We start from the raw sequence: 22,670 nt of genomic DNA, 5'->3' as shown, positions 1-22,670 counted from the left end.
TTCAAAAACTTCCAAAATCAATCTATTGGATACAATCTCTCCTTTCCTGTCTCTCTCCGCTACTCGAATAATCCAAATTCCTATTCTTATCAGAGCAAGAGGCTATCTTATTTAAACTATATAAGTGAATATCTCATTCATGTGTTCACCAAAGAGCTCCATAGTATGTGTTGACATTGACTTGAAGAAAGCAGAGAGCCTCCAGGAACCCTGCCCTGAGCTGGTTACTGCCACCCAGGGAATTCCCCACTAACAGTGGGCTGGCTCAGGTGGTACCTTCAAATGGGCTTTTAGTCAAAATCAGACACTATAAAAGGGCAGTCTACTGCTCGTAAAATACATAAAAAGGTTTCTTAGTGGATGGGTGTGTGTAGAAATACGGGCACATTCAGATGGCCCCTGTTAGCTCTGCAGGTATGAACACTGCCTGGAATGGCTAACAGGCTGGAGGTTTGCCAGGCAACTGGAGGAAACCCTGGACCAGCAGACAGGCTCCTGTCCTTGTAAGGAAACATTCACCCAAGCAGAATGGATAAGAAGCTAACTGAGGAGCTCTTTCTGGGACTCACAAAATGAGGCTGCCAGGTCTCCCTGGCTCCTCCATTAATGGTGTTTCGATTCCGAAGTCATCTTCCTTGTCCCTTTTGTACAAAGTGCACGGGGATAACCCTCCATCTATTTTTGTCATTCCTATGAATAGTTAAGGTGGCCTTGGTGATGCTGAGCCAGAGTCTCAGGGGAAAGGGAAATAAAGATAGCATGCCTTATGGCCCTCTCTCTGAGGCTGTGAAATCTTTCTCAGACACCACAGCTTCCAAAGCCTGAGTCAGCAAGGGAGCAAAATGACGGCGTGCTCATTCAGGGGCATCTAGGATTTCAGGGTGGTGGAACTGCAGGGAAGGGGGAGCCAGGAGGTGTGACCTGTCCTTCCCTCTGCCACCTTCAAGGACTAGCCTCAGGGGCAGCATCCTCTACTAGCTCCCCATCTCCCCTCTTTTCTCCCGTTCTCTGTGTTTCTTCCTTCTGGTTTTATGAGACTATGAGAAGGCCTGGAATTGAGATTTATTTTCAAATGCAGATTGATGCTGCCTCAATGTGTTATGTACCCCTCACTCCACCATCACTACCTACACAAGCCTCGGTCTTCCTGACGTTTAAAACAAAACACAAGGCAAGATGGGGTGGAGAGAGAGGAAGCAAGAGACAAAGAGGCTGTCACCTTGCCATGGGTACTAGGGACATAGCCATTATTTTTAAAATAATCTCTTGAAAAGGCTATGTGTATATCTTAAACACAGACAGAAGGTCATGGGAAAGCTGTGATTCTGGTTTCCCAAGAGGCTGAAGGTAGGCAGTAAGCCTGTCAGCAGCAGAAAGTGACAGGCAGCCCACAGAAGAAAAGAAAACTTGGATGTGATTTCCAGAAAAAGGCAGCACACAATTTGGGTAACAGTGAGAGTGGAAAAGTGTCTCAGACACATTAAGCACTACACACCATCATCACTGGACACTCATTTTTCCAGAAAAAGGTGTTCCGGGTGCCAGATGGACAATAATGTGTAAACAGAGGCCATCATGATTAGGGGTTCCCTGAAGCATGGATACGCACAACAAACACCCATCTCAGAGGTGAAACTGCACATGATGGACATGGTGCAAATCATCAGTGTATTTCTGAGAGCAGAAATTCAGGGTCGGAAAACGGAGAATTGCATCATAAAATTGTCTATTTGGTGGTCAAAAGCTTTTAGAGACTAAGCAGATTACTTCTCACTAAAAACGAGGTTACTGACCTAGAATATCAATTAACACTATCAAAACTATGGAAGTACAGAACACTTGTTGAAGGCTTTGTAAAATGACAAAAGAATTATCAGTATATCCGATAATGGTATAAATAAATCATCTGAATGCACTGCATTCACTTCTGTGCTCTTAGATACACAGATTTCTGAACTGTTTTCATAGCTCTATACAACTGCCACCAATACTTCTGATCAAAATGAATAAAACTGTAGTATACTATAGTTGTGATGTGCCCTCTCTGAAGGTACACTATACATATTCTTTACCAAATTTTAAAAACATGCATTGTGTCTAAATTCTGAATGACGTTTTCAAAGCAATCTTAAAAATTACCATCTAAACGACAAACTGCAAAATGCTTACCATTTTACATCCCAAAGCTCTAACTGAACAAACAAGACTTTACTGTCCGCCCAGCTTAGACGCAAAGAGAGTCAATTTGCAAGCACTCATGTTTGATCTTTAGGTTGCACTGTCATTAGCCAGCTCTGACCTTCAGGGTGGTGTCCACATACGGGTCCTCCTCCCTCGCGGCCGCCGCGCTGCACCGCACTGTGTAACACTGCAGGTTGTTACTGAGGAAGAGGAGAAAGCCCACTGAGCAAAGCGGAGGCCAGGAACCAACACGCCCACTGCGGGAGGATGTCACAGGACCGCAGTGCAATGAGGCGGGTGGCGGAACACCCCAGTACTCATCAAACGCTGACAAGTTAGGCTGCTTCTGAACAAGGAGATTACCGCAGAAATCCTATGGAGTGCTTTTTTGAAACACATAACTGGTCCCCACTGCATCCCTACCAAATCACAATCTCTGGGGGTTGAATCTGTGTTGTGCTTAGTCACTCAGTCGCACAGACTCTTTGTGACCCCATGGACTGTAGCCCACTAGGCTCCTCTGTCCATGGAATTCTCCAGCCAAGAAAACTGGAGTGGGTTGCCATGCCCTCCTCCAAGGGATCTTCCCAACCCAGGTATCCCTCTCTGTAAGTGGATTCCTTTCCATCTGAGCCACCAAGGAAGCCCATGGGGGCTGAATCTAGACACGTGTATTTCTACAAAGCTCCTGGTGTGACACACACTCCTAGTTAAGAACCATGGATCTGGGTCAATACCCTTATTTTATTTACAAAATGATGGCTCGGGAACCTGCCCAAAATTCAGACAGGTGACTATCAAAGCCAAGGTTAGAACCCAAGTTTCCCGATTTATTATTATCTCAGGATGAAATCGGAGAAGGCACTGGCACCCCACTCCAGTACTCTTGCCTGGAAAATCCCATGGACAGAGGAGCCTGGAAGGCTGCAGTCCATGGGGTCGCTAAGAGTTGGGCACGACTGAGCGACTTCACTTTCACTTTTCACTTTCATGCATTGGAGAAGGAAATGGCAACCCACTCCAGTATTCTTGCCTGGAGAATCCCAGGGACAGAGAAGCCTAGTGGGCTGCTGTCTATGGGGTCACACAGAGTTGGACACGACTGAAGCGACTTAGCAGCAGCAGCAGCAGCAGCAGGATGAAATGGAGCCTGGGTTGTGCTGAGCAACACATTTAGATTACGCAAACTCTCTGAAGGAATCTTCAGAATCATGTAGTCCAGAAGCTTGTTTTTAAAGACTAGAGCCTACAAAGTACATGGTTGGTCCAATTCCTCTTTGGAGAATGGAAATCAAATCAGACCCAGGTCTCTGCATTCTTCATACTCCTCTTTTCACAACTCCAGGCTACATTCTGCACAGCAAAGCAACCTGGAGACTTCACAGTAAGTGCCTGTGTCCAAAAACCTTGATAGGTTTCCTTCTGATATTTCCTAAGCACCTCGAACTCCAATATCTAAACCAAACTTTTCTCCTGCCCCACACCACACCAGCCTCCATTCTTTCAGAAAAGTAGGCTTGGGACTCCCCTGGGCAGCCAGTGATTAAGACTTCCACTTTTCAATGCAGGGGGTGCAGGTTTGATCTCTGGTCAGGGAGCTAAGATCTCACAAGCCTTATAGCCAAAAAAACAAAACATAAACAGAAGCAATACTATAACAAATTCAATAAAGACTTTAAAAATGATACACATCCCCCCTCCCTGCAAAAAAAATCTAAAAAAAAAAAAAGAAAGCAGGTTCAAAACTGATGGGTTTTCTCATGTCTCCTCCACCCCCAGTATCCCACCAGAAATCAAGTCCTGTAATTCTCTCCTCTCCGTGCTTCCTTCTCTTTTCACTGCTACTGCTCTGCCCAAATACAATCCCTCACTATCCTCACTGAACTATCCCAACAGCTCATTAGTATGTTCAAGCCATCCTCCACTGTGGCCACCATCCATTTTCCTAAAATAATGCTCTATTCATATACTTTTCTTTGATCAAAATCTAAAAAAATTCTTTAATTTCCAAAGCCCCAAGTTCCCTCTCAGGCACTATTTTCCCCACTTTTCTTTGTTTCAGCAACTTTATATTTATAGGACATTACTACACAACCCTTTGGAAACTGAAAAGACCAGAGACCTCTACACTGTTCCCCATGCCAGAGAGTAGGAAGAGAGGGAAGCACGCCCACGGGGAGTGGGTGTCAGAATCTTCAGCTGGGTCCTGTGCTGGTGTGAAATACACCACAGCACCTGCTAGAAATTCTGATATTACCACTCAATTGGGAAAAATAAAAAGAAGCACTGTCCTATGCAATTACTTATCAGAAACTCCAACAAACCTGGACATAGCTTTGCTTGTAGCTTCCCCTCTATCTGGAATGCCCTCCACTTTCAGTCTCTATCTGTCAAATCTAACTAGCTTTCGGGCCTCACTTTCAACACAGAAACTTTGCCCGCGTGACTTGGCCAGAAGTAACTTCCCTCTTCCCATAGCCTACAACACGTCCATGCGGTCTCAGGACATTTTTCACAAATCTCCTAGTGTTTGTGTCCCTTGTACGTGTCTTTCATCCTCTCTTACGTTGCTGTTTGCATAAACAGAGGCTGTGCCTTATTCATGGTTGGTTGGCCAGAGGGCTCAATGCAGTGCCTTGCCTAGAACCTGAATTCAAAAAAACAGGAAATCAAACCACAAGCATTACTAGCTGCTGAGATAAAAGGAAATGAGATTATATTTAGGAACCCAGTTTACATGCCAGCTTACTAGGAGGATAAGGCAACTCAGAAGACACTCACCACTGATTAGCCACATGACCCTGACCAACCCCAACCTCTGGACTCTCTCCCCATCTACACTACTCAGAGAGTAGAATCAGGCAGGCTTTCTGGACCCTTTACAGTCCTAAACCATATCAATGAACTCAACTCACATAGAAAAGATATGACAGCAGTGAAAAAAAAAATTTAGGAAATCTAAAACTAAAAAGATGCCCTGACTGTTGTCAAGAGCCCCCACTGACTTTTCATTAGAATTCCCTACGAACATCTTCCCTCATGAAGAACCTTACCCGTTCTTAGAAAGATTCCCATCCAGTTTAAGAAAACAAAACAAAGGCAAAACCAGAATTTAAATCTCTGATGTTGAAAAGGCAGTTATGAGCCATTATTTAAAAAATAAATTAATTAAATAAACCCCAGGTGTATATCATTAATTTATAGTGCTATCCACTGGTTCACATACTTTTCATTTAAAGATTTAGAAAGCACCTCAGGAATTGAGAGAAATAAGTGACTCAAAAGCCAGCAAGGGACTGGAACATACCTTGTGATGACATGCAGAAACTGCGGGGTAAGCACCGCCTGCTGAGATTTCTCGGGATATTGGTAAACCGACAATAATTCAACAGATTTGACAATCATGTACAGGTAGCCCACATGAGGTAATGAGAAAAAACAAAAGAGGCTCAGCAACACTTTTTCCTGAGATGAATTTTTTCTATCAGAAGTAAGAGACCCTGCATGCAAAAAACAAACAAACAAACCAACCATGAAACCAGTAAATAAAAGGAATCAATATTTTGACTTTTCTGTGCAAAAACATCTATAAACAGATAACCAAAGAGTTGCTGAGGTGCTTATATAAGAATGCCAGTAAAAAAATGAAAAAAGAGTGATATAATTAGAATATCAACATTTTGAAAACCCTAATAAATTAACAGATCGAGGTAATCATCATCGACAGTCATTAACATCACAAAAAAGAGCCAACCTGATACAACGTACTTCCAAGAGAACTCAAGACTATTTGCATTATCAAAAAAAAAAAAAGATCATCACCATCATCTGATCAAGATTTAGACCAGCACTGTCAATAGAAATAAAATGTGAGCCATATATGTGAGGCAAAGTTTTCTAGCAATTGCTCATTAAAAAATAAAAACAGGCAAGATTTATAAAATAGATTAACCCAACATATCCAAAATATTATCATTTTGATACATAATCAATAAAAAATTAACAAGAAAGTTTACATTCTTTTTTGTTGTACTAAGTCTTTAAGACCTAGTGTGAATTTTACACTTAAAGCATATCTTAATTTAGACTAGTCACACTTCAAGGTGCTCAACAGCAACACTGACAAATGGATACCACACTGAACAGTACAGCTTTAGATCACAGAGACGTATAGGAGATACAAGGAGCATGTTAAATGACACTGTGGGGAGTCAGTCAGCAAAATTCAGATGGTGGGAAATTCTGTACTAATAGTCCAGTTTCCTGCTAACGAACCCGCAAAGAGAAACGAGAGAGGAAGGCAGAGCCTATAGAGCAGAGGGACAAAAGACATAGGAGCCAATTGCAGGTATAGAACCTTACTTGGAATCTGATAAATTGCAGAAAAAAATATTTAGACAATCAGGGAAATTTGAGTAACTGATGGGTATTGGATGATATCAAGTAATTTCTTAAAAATGTGAAATGACATTTGGGGTTTTTGTTTAAATAAAAGAATTCCTTTCCTTTAGAAACATATGCCGAAATGTTCATAAATGAAAAGGTATAAACTCTGGGATTTGCATCAAAACAATCCGACACAGGGCAGGGGGTGATTACAAGGCAACACTGTTGAAGCTGTGTGATGGGAACCTTGGGGGTCACTGTACTGTTTTTCTATATCTGTGTGCCTGAAACTTTTCATAATCAAAGTTTTTTAAAAAAAAAATATAGCTCTGATTGATGCCCTTCAAGGACACATTAATAACAGAAGAATGTATAAAAGAGATAACTAATGAGAATCTACAAAAAAAAAAAGGAAGAAAATCCAATTACTACACTCTCCACAATTGGCCTAAAACAACTGATCCAGTTTCTACTTCCTCTTCTTTCATACACACATCTGTGCTCTAATCATACAGAGAGCTGCTCACTTATCTCCAAACATACATGATCTTTCACCTTGCACATGTTGGCTTCCCTGAGGTAGTATCTTACCAGAATCTCCATCTTTAAAAAAAAAAAAATTTTTTTTTTATCTTCTAAAAATTTTACTCATCCATCAGGGCCCAGCTGACATGGGCACTGCCCAACCCCTCATCTGTCCACTAAGGAAACACCCATCAAGAACCTACAACATGCCACTGTTCTGGGTTCCGGGGATACCACAGCGCACAAGACAGAGTAACTGCATTCATTCTAGTGAGGGGTCTGGGGTGGAGAATAAACTCTGCAGTGTGCAGGGAGGGAACAGTTTAAACTGAGAAGTGGGAAGTACTCTGCGGCGAGGTGATAACTTGAGCTGTGAGCTGAAGACACTACTCTTGCAAGCTGTGAGGGAAGTACTATGTCCTGAGCACTGGAAGAGTAAATCATAGATCGTAGACACGAGTGAGCTTGGTGCAACCTAGCAGCAGACAAAAGCCACATGGATGGAGAAATGTAAGAGGGTGGGCAGGACAGAAAGAGCTCAGGGTCAGGGTAATGCAGCCCATGGAAAGGATCTGGGGTTTTGTTCCAGGTGCTGCAGGAAACCCCTGGATAAAAGCTAACCCTCTAAGGTGGCTGTGGGCCCTTGTCTCCCGCCTTGTGTTACAGCTCCCTCTCCCTGGCTTCTTTCAGTTCCTCAAGCAAAGACTCTCCATTGGCCACAACCAAACCTGTCCACCAATCAGCCCCATTCATTCTACAGATCCTCTTTCTCAGGAAGCCTTCCCTGACCCCCAGTGAGGTCAGGATCCTTTGTTATACATGCTCAAGGCAGGGTTCTTCTCTCACAGAGCACTCCCATCAGTGTGTAATTGTATACTCCTTCTAATGTTCATTCCATTCATGCCTGCTTCCCCCCACAAGACAGTAAGCTCCAAGAGTGCAAGTACTTTGCCTACTTTTGCTCATTACAGGAGCCCTAGTATTCAGCACAAGACCCAACACAGTAGGTACTCAATACATGTTCACTGCAAGAAAGAAAAAAAATAAATGTATAAGTTTAATCAGAGTAATATTTATACCTTTCCCTAGCCATCACCTAAACATGTGAAGCAGGCCAGCACTAAGTACAGAATTCAATAATGATTCTTAATCTGGGTTGCCCATTATATTTCTGTGGAGGTTTTATTTTATTTTATTTTTTCTGTGGAGGTTTTAAAAAACACTGATGCCCTGGGACTTTCCTGGTGGTCCAATGGTTAAGACTCTCTGCTTCCACTGCAGGGGGCACAGGTTCCATCCCTAGTCAGGGAACTAAGATCCCACATGCCATGCAGTGGGATTTAAAATTTAATTTTAAATTAAACTATCTTTTAAAAAGTTAAAAAAATATATATATACTGATGCTCAGGCATCAGTTGACCAATTAAGTCAGAATCTCCAGCATGGGGAGTTCCCTGGCCATCCAGTGGTTAAGATTCTATGCTCCCAGGGAAGGGGGCATGGGTTTGATCTCTGATTGGGGAACTAAGATTCCCATATGCTGCAAAGCATGGTTTAAAAAAAAAAGACTCTCCAGTATGGTGAGACTGGGCATCAGTGTTTTAAAAAGCATCCAAGTAAGGCCAATGTGCAGCGAGGCTGAAAACCATTGCTCTTAAGTGAATTTCCATCCAGCCCACATTTTCCCATTTGGCTCACAAAGCCATCATTAGCAGCTCTGCCAAATGACCCAGCTGGAACCCAGATGAACCTCAGCTGTAACAGGGCCCTGATTTTCTTTTGGGGGCCTACTGACCATTTCAAAAAGAGAAGTGGGTTTTGTCAGTCATTTCCTCTCCATGGCTTCTCCTGGCAGACATGATTTCCATTTTGTGGACTCACTGTTATTTGCTAAGGAATCTGTCTAAGGCCACAGGGAAACTCAGAAAAACCATTACTCACATTGGACTCCCCACTCTGCCCAGTGTCCTTCCAGCTCACCGTACTGCAGCACTCTCATACTTACCTGTTTGGTAAATGGGTAGAAGCTGAAGTGAATGCAACCTGACGTCATCAGACAAGAGACAGGAAGAAATATCAGGAGCGAAACGTCTGTGAATTTAAAGAGAGACAGAGGAGAGAAGGTCTAATTTCCATTGCATTAAGCAGGTAAATATATATTAACTTCTGGTGAATAAAAAGCTATCTATTACCTATAGAGCAGGTGCCGAACGTGGAAATACTTTATTTTTTCACCAGCTAATCCCGTTGACTCCAGTGTAACAGATATTCCTGACTGTTTGCTTTTTTCACCAAGAAGTTCCATGGGCTTTTGGCAGATAACAAAATCATCTGACTCAAGCTGTGAAGTTTCATTACTGATGCCTTAAAAAATAAAATTGAAGAAAATTATGTACTAACTCCAAGTAATTTTCGAATGCCAATTAGATTTCACCACATCCCCCCACCAATTAAATATAGTATTTATGCACACACATCCCATGTATTTATAAGGCGCTATGGTTTTGAAATGTCTTAGCACTTGCTCATTCCTTCCTCACAACTGACAAAGTAAACAGGACATGATCATCATACCCACTTTATATATAAGGAAACAGAAACTCAGAGATGGTACTCCTAACCCAAGGTCATTCGACTAGTAAATATGAGGACTGGAACTAGAAACTGCTCCTCTATCAATAGATGTTTCATTATTTTTAATGACAAATATATGTTGAAACACATTTATATGCTACAGAATACATCACATGTTACAGAATACATCACATGCTACAGGAGAAGATACGGACAGCCAGATCATAAACCCAAGTCCCATGTATCAGGAACATCTATTTGTGTGAAAGTCGCTCAGTCGTGTCCAACTCTTTGCGACCCCATGAACTATACAGCCTGCCACGCTCCTCTGTCCATGGAATTCTCCAGGCCAGAATACTGGATTGGCTTGCCATTTCCTTCTCCAGGGATCTTCCCAATCCAGGGATTGAACCCAGGTCACCCGCATTGCAGGTGGATTCTTAACCATCTGAGCCATCAGGGAAGCAACCACACCATAAATAATGTGGCTTGTCAATATACATACTAGAGCCTTTCAGAGATTGCCAGAAATAAAGGTTTTTCTCTATACCCCAAACAAGAAAGTAAGCTAAATTCATTATTTACCTTCTGCCTGTTTCGTGGGATTGGTGGTCTTATGTGGATGGTGGTTAACACTCTCTCTGTTTTTGGGATCTGACTCCAGTTTTACAATTAAGACTTCTAACTCTGACATGACAGCGACATATCCAACACAAAAAGAAATTTCAGCAGGGGTGATGTTATCTATGTGGATAACTAAAGAACGTTCAAAGTCCAAAATTGAGAATTCTTCATTAATGATCTGATACTTCAAACTAAATAAGACTAAATTATTGGTGCAGCCAACAAGAAGGTCTCCTTTCACAGGGCAGCAGGAAATGCACAGGGGGGCCTCAGAAAGTGGCATTTCCACAATAGACATCTGGTCTCTGAAGGTTTCACTGAAGGGTGCCTCCACGTCGTGTCCAACCATCCGGATACACACTCGGGAGTTTTCAGTCCTTTTACTTCTCCAGTTCACATAAGCACGCAGGAATGTAGCTTTGTTCTTCTCTTCAATTGCTACCAAATAATCTCCTGAGAAGGAAATAAGATTACACTTAGAATTTCTAATTAGAAACCACAACTTACCTTGCATCATGAAAAGGAACTAAAACAGAATCCTAATGTGAATGGTTGAATTAAAGATTGACAGAACAAAAAGCTCAACACTTTGCCCATTTGATGGGAAGAGCCGACTCACTGGAAAAGACCCTGATGCTGGGAAAGACTGAGGGCAGGAGGAGAAGGGGGTGACTGAGGATGAGATGGTTGGATGGCATTATCAATTCAATGGACATGAGTTTAAGCAAACTCCGGAAGATGGTGAAGGACAAGGAAGCCTGGTGTGCAGCAGGCCATGGAGTTGCAGAGTCAGACACAACTTGGTGACTGAACAACAAGAGAACAGAACTCTAAGTAACAGGATCTTGGGTGTATTTTTAACTCACAATAGGCATTTATTTAGGTTCTGAAATACAATCTCACCCCATTTTAACGTCTTCTTATTTAGTTGCTAAGTCGTGCCCAACTCCTTTGCAACCCCACAGACTGTACCCCACTAGGCTCCTCCATCCACGGGATTTCCCAGGCAAGAATACTAGAGTGGGTTGCCATTTCTCCAGGGAATCTTCCCTACCCAGCTATCGAATCTATGTCTCCTGCATTGCAGGCGGTTCTTTACCACTGAGCCACCTGGGAAGCAGTTAATATCTTAAGATGACCTATTAAATATTCATGTAGCTTACAGAGAAATTCTATGACTTATGTCTATGATAGCTCTACAAGTTATTGTAGCTCTGAATTTACAGCTCAAACAAAGCTCTCCTGACATAAAGAGTTCGATCTCAGAGTGATGCTAAAATTAGGTATAAGGAACTCTGAAGAAATCAGTGGAATATATACTGCTACCTCTCCCATCCCCACAAGTCATATTTTCATGTCAACTCTGAGAAATAGCTAAAGCCACACATACCAAGTAAAATTTCAATCCAAGCCAGTTTTCCCTTAATTGTTGATTTTCTTGGATTTTCTAAATTACAAAGTAATTTTGGAATTGTTGTTTATTGTGAGAAGTCAAAGTGATGAAGAGATACAAAATGAAAAGCAGAATGATCTCTCCCCTGCAGTCCAATCCATGAGGAGCCAGTGTTAATACACACAGCTTGGTATGTGTCCTTCTAAACCTTTCTTTCATAGAAACATAGATCACAGAGTGGTAGTTTGTCATTCCTGCTTTTAACTAAATGGAATCACATTAAACATATTTAACAATCTGCAACTTAAAAAAATTACCTCAAGAGGGAGGGGATACATGTATAATTATGGCTGATTCACATTGTTATATGGTAGAAAGCAACACGACATTGTAAAAATTTAAAAAATAAAAAATAATAAAATGATTTTTTTAAATTACCAATTTATTACCAAGATTTCCATATTTTTCCCTCCAGGGCAGATACATGGATATCTAACATCCTTTTCAATATCTGCAAAATATCCTGTATATACCTGGGTCATAATTTATTCAGCAGTCCCCCTACATTTAAGTACTGGGTTGACCAAAAACTTTGTTTGGGTTTTTCTATATTGTCTTACAGAAAAACCCAAACGATCCTTCTGGCCAACCCCAAATTTCCAGCTTTTTTGTTTTTGCCACTGTAATTTATGCTGTAATAAATAGGCCTATACCTACATATTTACTTGAAAGTAAAAGTGAAAGTTGCTCAGTCATGTCCGACTCTTTGTGACCCCATGGACTATACTATAAAGTCCATGGAATTCTCTAGGCCAGAATACTGGCGTGGGTAGCCTTTTCCTTCTCCAGGGGATCTTCCCAACCCAGGGATCAAACCCAGGTATCCCACATTGCAGGCCGATTTTTTACCAGCTGAGCCACAAGGGAAGCCCAAGAATACTGGAGTGTTAATTTCAATGGTGTAGATTTTCAAAAGTAAGACAATCAGTCAACGCGTCAGTACATTTTAAAATTTAATAGATATTGCCAGATTACAATCACAATTACATATTACAGATTCAAATTTCCACCAGTGCTGCTTAAACAGCCCTGTTCCCCCACATCCTCACCAGCACTGACTCAATATGATGAAGGAAACAGGGACCCTCACGGATGTAAATATCATTTATATTTTCCAGACCACTTATAAAGCGGTTATATGTTTATACAGCCATGTACAGTTTCTCTTCTACAAGTTATCCACTTTTTTTTTAAATTATATTGGTTTGTTTTTCTTATCAAGGAATAGCAGCTCTCTGGGTAAAAAGGATATTAATCTTTTGCTGGCCATGAAAAGCAAATCACTTTTGGTAGTCTGTAGTTTGACTTTTGACTGCTATGGTTTGACTTTGTCTGATATCTTTTACCATATGGAACCAGATATGTATCTTTTCCGTCTTGGCTTCTGTGTTTCCTGACTTGTTTAAACAGTCTCTTGCATCTGTCAAATTACATAAACACACTCTTACATATTCTATTTGGGGGGTGGGTAAATTAAATTTTTAATCTTTAGAACTTTCTGGGTTGGAGGGGAGAAGTCAAGGTTCTTTCAAATAGAGAATTCACTAAATGCTAGACATTATTATGTAAACAAGCCCTTCTCCAATGAACTGACACTGAAATGCTGTGGTTAGCACAACTGCTTCCCACATACAGATGCAGCAAGCAAGCGGGGGCAGCCGTTTTCTGAAGACACTCAGTGGGCTGGCCAGGCCCCTCTCCTCTGGACTGAGCCAGGCTTCAAGACAGGCAAACCTTCTCCTGATGCTGGTTCCTTTGATGCCACAGATGTGAATCCTGCATCTGTTTTCTCCCCAGAGATCCTGGTTGTGGTTTAGTCACTAAGTTGTGTCTGACTCTTTTGAGATCCCATGGACGGTAGTCCACCGTGCTCCTCTGTCCATGGGATTTCTCCAGGCAAGAATATTGGAGTGGGTTGCCATTTTCCTCGTCAAGAAATCTAGGTGGAATACCTAACTATACCCTGTGGGTTCCATACACTGGCTCACTCTGTTCCAGAGAAGGTCTGATGGAGTTGAGAGCAGAAGATACCATGTGGCCTCCATCTTCCTTAAACTCTCCCAGTAAATACATTAAACAAAAAAATTTTTTATTGTGGTAAAATACACATAACATAAAATTTACCACTTTCACTATTTTTAAGTGTACAATTCATGGCATTAGATACATTCACATTGTTATGCAGCCATTACCACCATCTTGAAAACTTTTTCATCTTCTCCCAAACTCTGAATCCACCAACAATAACTCTACATTCCCACCCTCTGTACATGTATGTCTTTTACTATTTACATAATACAGTAAAGCATCAATGCTGAAGAGCATGGGTTATGTGCAAATACATAAATATGAACTATTTGTACACATCTGCAGATCTAACTCAGAACTCAGGTACATAAAATTGAAAGCAAAACTAATTGTGTGTAGAGTAAAAGTGAAAACCAGGACTGAACATCAGAACATCAGAAGTAGTGCCTTGTGAACACAGACTTGGGCAACCACCATTCCACTTCTGTCTCTATGAATTTGACTATTCTAAGGTACCTCCTAAGTAGAATCACACAATATTTGTCCTTTTGTGTCAGGTTTATTTCACTTAGTGTAATGTCTTCAAAGTTCATTTGTATTGTACACATATCAGAATTTCATCCCTTTTTAAGGCTGTATGGATACACTGCATTTTGTTTATCTGTCGATGAATACTTGGGCTGCTTCCACCTCTTGGCTCTGAAAAATGCTATGTATACTGGTGTACAAATGTGTGCACAAGCCCCTGCTTTCAGTTAATCTGTGTATATACCCAAAAGTGAAATTCCTGGAGAAGTATACAGTACCAGTATTCTGGCCTTGAGAATTCCATGGACCAAGGAGCCTGGCAGGCTATAGGCCGTGGGGTTGCCAAGAGTCCGACACAACTGAGTGACTTTCACATGTGGAAATTCTATGAATTTTTTCAGGAACCATCATACTGTTTTCTACAGCAGCTCTATCATTTTACTCTCTCACCAGGAATGTACAAAGGTTCCAATTTCTCCACATCCTCATCAACACTTATTATTTCTATTTGTTTTGATACTGACCATTGTAATGGGTATGAAATGGTATCTCTTCATGGTTTTGATTTGCATTTCCATGATGATTAGTGATGTTGAGCATCTTGTCCTGTGCTTGTTGGCAACTTAGATAAGTATCTATTCAAACTCTGCCAATTTTCAAATTGGGTTGTTTGTTGTTTGCTGAGTTATGAGAGTTCTTCTGAATACTAATCCCTTATTGGGTATATGCTTTGCAAATATTTTCTGCCTTTTCTGTAGACTGCTTTTTCAAATCAGTTCATAGTGTCCTTTGATGCACAAAATTTTTTAATTTTGATGACAGCCAAATTTTCCATTTTTTCTTTGTTGTCAGTGCTTTGGTGTCATATTTAAGTTACTAGTTACTTAATGAACTCTAAAACTAAGAATATTTGTTTAGTTATAATAAAACGTTTTATACACTTTATTTTATTTTAGAAAAATATAAGTGTTTTTCATACATCTACAAATATATGCCTATTACTGGTAAAGTCTACATAATCAACATTTTATATGTAATTTGCAAACTATAGATAGTACCTATGCTGGAGAAGGCAATGGCACCCCACTCCAGTACTCTTGCCTGGAAAATCTCATGGACGGAGGAGCCTGGTAGGCTGCAGTCCATGGGTTCGCTAAGAGTCGGACACGACTGAGCGACTCCACTTTCACTTTTCACTTCCATGCATTGGAGAAGGAAATGGCAACCCACTCCAGTGTTCTTGCCTGGAGAATCCTGGGGACAGGGGAGCCTGGTGGGCTGCAGTCTCTGGGGTCGCAGAGAGTCGGACACAACTGAAGCAAATTAGCAGCAGCAGCAGCAGCATGCTATCTTATGTTTTCAAATTAATAACTTGTTTTATAAACAATGAACTAGAACTTGCTAAGTGTGTCTTCCTGATAAGCCTTATAAACAGACCTTTAGAGTTTTCTCAGTTAATCCTCACAACCCTTCAAGGCAAAATCCACTTCTCCATTTTATAGATCAGGAACCTGAGACTCAAATAAGCTAAGTAAAGTAAAGTCACTCAGTTGTGTCTGACTCTTTGCGACCTCATGGACTATACAGTCCATGGAATTCTCCAGGCCAGAATACTGGAATGGGTAGCCTTCCCTTCCTCCAGGGGATCTTCCCAATGCAGGGATGGAACCCAGGTCTCCCATATTGCAGGCAGATTCTTTACTAGCTGAGCCACAGGGGAAGGCCTCAAATAAGCTAAGTATCTTGCTTAGGCAACACAGCCAACAAATGATGGCACTTGGGCATAAATCTGGATCTGGTTAGTTCCAAAGTCAATGGTCATTCCATGCATCTCTCAGAATGTTAGAAAGGAGATATAAGTCTAGAGGATTCTAGCCCTTCGTAAGAGAAAGGAATTAAACTTTTCAAAGCATTATGTGCTCAGGGCTTTATTTTACTTATTTTATGACAGCTTCTGTCTTTATCAAGTAAATTTAAAAACCAGTATTCTATTTATTCTCAAGCTGAGAGTGATGATTAAAAAAAAAAAAGTAAACTTTTCCTTTTATGCTTCAAGATCATAACCCTGGTTAACACTAATCCGTAAACTAAAAGGCTGCACTCCTATGACAAAACAATTATCAGAAGGAAGAATAATATATGATGAATCAAAATATGTTTTATGACTTAAAAATTTGAGGGAGGGTAGGGCTTTGTTGTTCAGTCACTAAGTCCTGTCTGGTCCAACCCTTTGCGATCCCATGGACTATAGCATGCCAAGCTTCCCTGTCCTTCAGTATCTTCCAGAGTTTGCTCAAACTCATGTCCATGGAATCAGTGATGCTATCTAACCATCTCCATCCACAGTAGGGCCTGCTGCTACTGCTGCTGCTAAGTCGCTTCAGTCATGTCCGACTCTTAGCGACCCCATGGACTGCAGCCCACCAGGCTCCCCCGTCCCTGGGATTCTCCAGGCAAGAACTCTGGAGTGGGTTGCCATTTCCTTCTCCAACAGTAGGGCCTAGGGGGAGATAATAGACATTCTTGGGGCTCTTTCATGCACTTGTGCTATGTGGTCTTGTTCTCTCTGCCCCACAGCTCCAGACATCCCATAAACAAGTGTCCAGCACCAGAAGTCCCTACACAGCACTCAACTCTGGCCACAGAGATCTTTCTTCCTTGAGAGCAATGAGTTTCCCAATCTCTTCTTTCTCCCTTCACACACAAAACCTAAAATAATTTCAATTACTGATGATGATATTAGGGGCTCATCCTTCAAAATTTCAACCTACATTCTACCACCTCCAATCTTTATGAACGGAGCCTGGCATCCTGCTAATTAGAGACAAAAAGAAATTGAAAATGTTTTCTTCTTGTGTAAGAATCTGCAAAGCATTTATAGTGAATAGAAACTGCTGATCTAAGATTCACTTACTTTTTGATGGGGTGAGAGTAGGGGAGACACTGGGCTTAGAGCAAGAATCCCCAAGTCCAAGCCAGTGTTAGTGGGAGGAAAGAGGCCAAAAGGAAATAGCTGAGATGTGTAAGAGGAGTTATCAGCATATCAGCATATCTAGCAGTCCTCTACCTACATTTTGGAAGCTGCACCCAAGCATTAAGTTCAAGCTAAAGGAAAAAGCTGAGATATGTAAGAGGAGTTATCTGGATATCAGCATATCTAGCAGCCCTCTACCTACGATTTCGAAGAAGCTGCACCCAAGCATAAAGTTCAAGCTGAAAGTTACCCTTGAGCTATCTGACTTATGCTAACACCATACCACATGACTCCCGAACTTTTTTTTAAGACAGTCAACGGAATTACAAAAACATCTTTGTTAACTTCAAGGCATGAGTACCACCACGCTATTCACTGCCTACAGCAGTCAATATGGCTCTAGGTCAGTGATTCTCAATCCTGACTAAACAGGAGACTCACCCAATGCTGAGCCACACCCCAGGAAACTATTACCGTTTCTCTGAGGTCCAGTAATCTTTTTAAGCTACCCTAGGTGATTCTTAAACATCAGTAGAGGCATCAAAGGATTCTCCAGAATCACCACTACTGACAGGCAAGAAAGCTAGAGGTTTACACAGTGCCAGTCACTTACAATTCTACATTAAATGTCCATTTGGAAGAATGGGGCCAATCATGTAAACAGTGGTTATCTGTCCCCCACGAGCACACATACACATACTAATGTTGAAACTCGTGAGCTTGCCACTCAAATAGAGCTCCTGAAGGTAAAGAATTCATAGGTCTAAAAAGGAGGTGGGGAAAACTACTAATATTGTGAAATGATTAGAAGAGCAATATCATTAAAAATACCAAAATCAGAGCCTTCTGCTGACAGAGAATTTACAGATCTAATTAAGTGTTTTTCAAACTGGTCTGTAGACCCGAAGGCCCCTATTGATGTCTAAACTATTCAAAAAGAAAAACTAGTAACAATATAATAAGTTGCTCATAAAGGCATCCAAAGTTTGGAGCTAGCTGTTTTTATGTAAATAATGACAGTAAATAAAAGGACTTTTCATTTTTTCTAACATGTAGCTTTACTCGACAAAATGAACAGCCAGATACCGCGTATGGTAGCCCCGCAGTTTTTTTGCTGACCCACAAAATTCCAAGGTCTAGAAACCACTGATCTAGTTTTCCACTTTCTTTTTTTTTTTTTTTTTTAAACACAAACGGAGACCCAAAAGTTTCTATAAACTCACACATAGTCAGTTGTGGACAGAGAGTTTAGACAGAGCTCTACTATCCTCCAGGTTCATGCTCTTCACTTTATTAGTAAATACCTCAGTCACAGGCTTTTCCATCTTAAATACTGCAATTTACACCCCTATTGAAAAGCAGAATTCAAATTTTAAGTGTATTATCAGAAGTTAAAAGAATCCTATGGTGAATTCTTCTGTAAACTGAAGTATCTATTTCTACCTATTTGCATCTTTTCCTGGGGGTGGAGGGGCTTGCTCTTGGCATGCAGGATCTTAGTTCCTCACCAGGAATCAATCCACGCCTTCTGCAGTGGAAGTGAAGAGTCTTAACCACTGGACCACCAGGAAAATCCCAAAGTACCTATTTTTAAATGTTGGAAGTTTCTAAAATAGGGATATGCCCACTCAGTATCCCCTCGGTACTGCTTCACATTTCTAGTGGGAAAGGAGTAGTGGATGCTACTTTTCTGGGGGGAAAGGGGCCTAAGACCCGAGTTCTACTTACACAGATTGAAAAAGCAGCAGGTCATGGGAGCTTTCAAAAATCGACAGGAAATAGATAAAGGACTGGCCATGAGTTGGCATAATTGTTGAAGATGGGATTAACTGGGGGTTCAGGATACCATTCTCCCTACTTTTGTATGTACTTATTTTCTATAATAAAAGAATCTTACTTGGTTTGTTTCGGTTTCAAGTGTCTGAGTTGAGTGGAATCCAGTCACCCAACCAAGGGCCTTTCCAGCGAGGACACCAGAAGAGCAAAAAAACCCAGCATTCCCCCGGCCCACCAGAGGTCTGCTCTCACCTGTGGTTGCCAGGACAACTGCACAGCTCTCACCTTCCTTTAGCCGCCGGACTGGGCGAGACCATCCTACAAGCAGTAAGTCCTTCCCTACCCAGAGCTGATGGCGTCACTCGGTGCTCTAAGAAAGAGGCCCCAACGAGGGGCCGAGGCGCCCCTTCCCCCGCCACTACTTACCGGCCTCACTGTAGGCTAGGCGCAGCACCCTGCCAAGCGTGGAGAAGACGCACCTCGGCTGGCACAGCTCCTGGCCGACCACGGTGAACGCCTCCACTTTGCAGCCAGCCGCCACGAATAGCGTATCGCGTCCCCCGCCGCAGAAGCGCTCGGGCTCCAGCTTGCAGGGCACCACCTGCTGCGAGCCAAACGGGTGCAGGTTGTACAACTGCACCATCCTGGCGACCGGCTGCGGGCCTCCCAGCGGTGCCCGCTCCGGCCAACCAGCCCCGTCGGGCACCGGGAGACCCCGCGCGGTCCGTAGAGACTGGACCACTTCCGCGAGCGATTGCACGGAGCCGAGTCACGTGAGCACCAGGCGGACCAGCCGGCGGCGCCGATTCTTAAAGAGGCAGCTACACCTTGAGGGTGGAGCCGGAGGTGAGGACGCGGCCGCGGCTCGCTGGACCTCGGACCGCGCCTCCACGCCCAAGAGTTAGCGGGCACGGGAACCAGTATGTCTTTCCCTTCATGTTTTCATGATACTGCTTTGGGCCAGGCGAGATGTTTAGGCCCTTGAAGCCGTTTAAACACTTGATCATCTGTTGTACCCTTTTCTACTTGCTGCAGCCTGTGAGCTTCTGGAGAACAGGGCTGCAAAAACTGAAGTGGAGGGCACACAGCTCAACTTCGGGCTAAACTGAAGAGTTGCTCAGAAGCACTGGTCATTTCAGAATAGTTTAGTTGGAAAGAGGAATTCCTAGAACGTGCTTGGCAAAATAAATAAATATTTGCTGAAGAAGCGTGGATATCATCTAATGAACTCCAAATATTTGAAAAAGATTAGTTTGAGCCCAAAGAATAGAAGGACTAAGGATGTAACCCACTGGTTCCCACTCCAGTGCGCCCAAGACTCGGTTCAGTTCAGTCACTCAGTCGAGTCTCACTCTTTGTGACCCCATGGACTGTACCACGCCAGGCCTCCCTGTCCTGGAGTTTACTCAAACTCATGTCCATTGAGTTGGTGATGCCATACAACCATCTCATCCTCTGTTGTCCCCTTCTCCTCCCGCCTCCAATCTTTCCCAGTACCAGGGTCTTTTCCAATGAATCAGTTCTTCACATCAGGTGGCCAAAGTATTGGCATTTCAGCTTCATCATCAGTCCTTCTAATGAATATTCAGGACTGATTTCCTTTAGGATGGACTGGTTGGATCTCTTTGCAGTCCAAGAGTCTTCTCCAACAGCACAGTTCAAAACCATCAATTCTTCAATGCTCAGCTTTCTTTATGGTCCAACTCTCACATCCATACATGAATACTGGAAAAACCATAGCTTTGACTAGATGGACCTTTGTCGGCAAAGTAATGTCTTTGCTTTTTAATATGCTATCTAGGTTGGTCATAACTTTTCTTCCAAGGAGAAAGTTTCTTTTGATTTCATGGCTGCAGCCACTATCTGCAGTAATCTTGGAGCCCCAAAAAATAAAGTGTGTCACTGTTTCCATTGTTTCCCCATCTATTTGCCATGAAGTGATGGGACCAGATGCCAAATCTTAGTTTTCTAAATGTTGAGTTTTAAGCCAGCCTTTTCACGCTCCTCTTTCACTTTCATCAAGAGGCTCTTTAGTTCTTTGCTTTCTGCCAGAAGGGTGGTGTCATCTGCATATCTGAGGTTATTGATATTTCTCCTGGCAATCTTGATTCCAGCTTGTGATGATCCAGCCCAGCATTTCTCATGATATACTCTGCATATAAGTTAAATAAGCAGGGTGACAATATGTAGCAGCCTTGATGTACTCCTTACCCTATTTGGAACCAGTCTGTTGTTCCATGTCCAGTTCTAACTGTTGTTTCCTGACCTGCATACAGATTTTTCAAGAGGCAGGTCAGATGGTCTGGTATTCCCATCTCTTGAAGAATTTTCCACAGTTTGTTGTGATCCATGCAATCGAAGGCTTTGGCATAGTCAATAAAGCAGAAGTAGATGTTTTTGTGGAACTCTTACTTTTCGATGATCCAACAGATGTTGGCAATTTGATCTCTGGTTCCTCTGCCTTTTCTAAAACCAGCTTGAACATCTGGAAGGTCACAGTTCACAAACTGTTGAAACCTGGCTTGGAGAATTTTGAGCATTACTTTACTAGCATGTGAGATGAGTGCGATTGTGTGGTACTTTGAACATTCTTTGGCATTTCCTTTCTTTGGGATTAGAATGAAAACTGACCTTTTCCAGTCCTGTGGCCACTGCTGAGTTTTCCAAATTTGTTGGCATATTGAGTGCAGCACTTTCACAGCATCATCTTTTAGGATTTGAAATAGCTCAACTGGAATTCCATCACCTCCACTAGCTTTGTTTGTAGTGATGCTTCCTAAGGCCCACTCGACTTTGCACTCCAAGATGTCTGGCTCTAGGTGAGTGATCATACCATCATGATTATCTGGGTTGTGAAGATCTTTTTTGTGTAGTTCTGTTTATTCTATCTATTCCGTATTCTGTATCTATTCCTGACATCTCAGTGTGGAGCTCGTGGTTGCAAATTAAAAAAACAACATGATTTAGATTAAGCAGGTATTGGAGCTATTCTTTCCAATTCATCGGGGGTGGGGGGGAATCTAAGTATGGATTGAGGGATGTTGTCTTACTTTTGGCATGCAGGTACAGGACTGAAAAGAAAAAGCAAAATTTCCTTTTGTCACCCTCATGACCTTTTTTCTTCTAAGAATTTACAAATTAGGTGCAATTGGACTAAAATGAATTAAATCCTACCTCCATTTCCTAAATCCTCTTGATGAATAAAGTTGTCCTCAGTAATAAACTCTGCTTCACCCAACCACTAGGAACTCAGTGAAATAACAGTTCACCAAACTCAGTGAGACCAGGAAGTGAACAAGGAGGTTTGCTCTGGTCAGCCAATTAGGGCTGAAAACTCATGGAAGGCTCTTATAGAAAATAACCAGCCTAACACAGCCCACAACTCATTCTTTTGGATACAATACTCATGCATACTCCTTCACAAATATTTGTCTTATGATCCTCTTTTCATTTTCTCCTGTAAGGCTGAAAATGATAATTTTAGTGCTAAATTAAAATTTTGAGACTAAAATTACAATTTTATTGTCATTTCACCTACATTAAAATATTTACTTAGGGGAGGGGACATACGTATACTTATGGCTAATTCATGCTGATGTATGACAGAAACCAATACGATAT

The 22,670-nt window shown here is 41.9% G+C and overlaps 1 protein-coding gene across 5 annotated transcripts in view; it reads right to left on the bottom strand.

Annotated features, from left to right (window-relative positions):
* Window positions 1–19,807, bottom strand: part of HPS3 (HPS3 biogenesis of lysosomal organelles complex 2 subunit 1) — a 41,072-nt gene extending 21,265 nt beyond the window's left edge. For 4 of the 5 annotated variants that reach the window (XR_015158746.1, XR_015158788.1, XR_015158772.1 and 1 more), the window contains exons 1-6: window positions 19,476–19,807; window positions 10,252–10,743; window positions 9,285–9,456; window positions 9,098–9,183; window positions 5,489–5,681; window positions 2,300–2,381 (exon numbers count right to left, since the gene is read on the bottom strand). Coding sequence is in view for 2 of the 5 variants with exons in the window: in XM_086387163.1 (XP_086243289.1) it covers window positions 2,300–2,381; window positions 5,489–5,681; window positions 9,098–9,183; window positions 9,285–9,456; window positions 10,252–10,743; window positions 19,476–19,692 (1,242 nt within the window). In the remaining 3 variants the exon portion in view is untranslated. Of the gene's footprint in view, window positions 1–2,169; window positions 2,382–5,488; window positions 5,682–9,097; window positions 9,184–9,284; window positions 9,457–10,251; window positions 10,744–19,475 lie in introns of all 5 variants that reach the window. The other variant, XM_086387323.1, reaches the window with a different exon arrangement.
* Between the last annotated feature and the right edge of the window lie 2,863 nt (window positions 19,808–22,670).

This window comes from Bos grunniens, chromosome 1, assembly GCF_055505025.1.
Source record: "Bos grunniens cultivar Pamir isolate PY7600 chromosome 1, Bosgru_T2T1.0, whole genome shotgun sequence".
NCBI lineage: Eukaryota > Metazoa > Chordata > Mammalia > Artiodactyla > Bovidae > Bos > Bos grunniens.
This window is presented reverse-complemented; position numbering and strand designations above follow the sequence as displayed.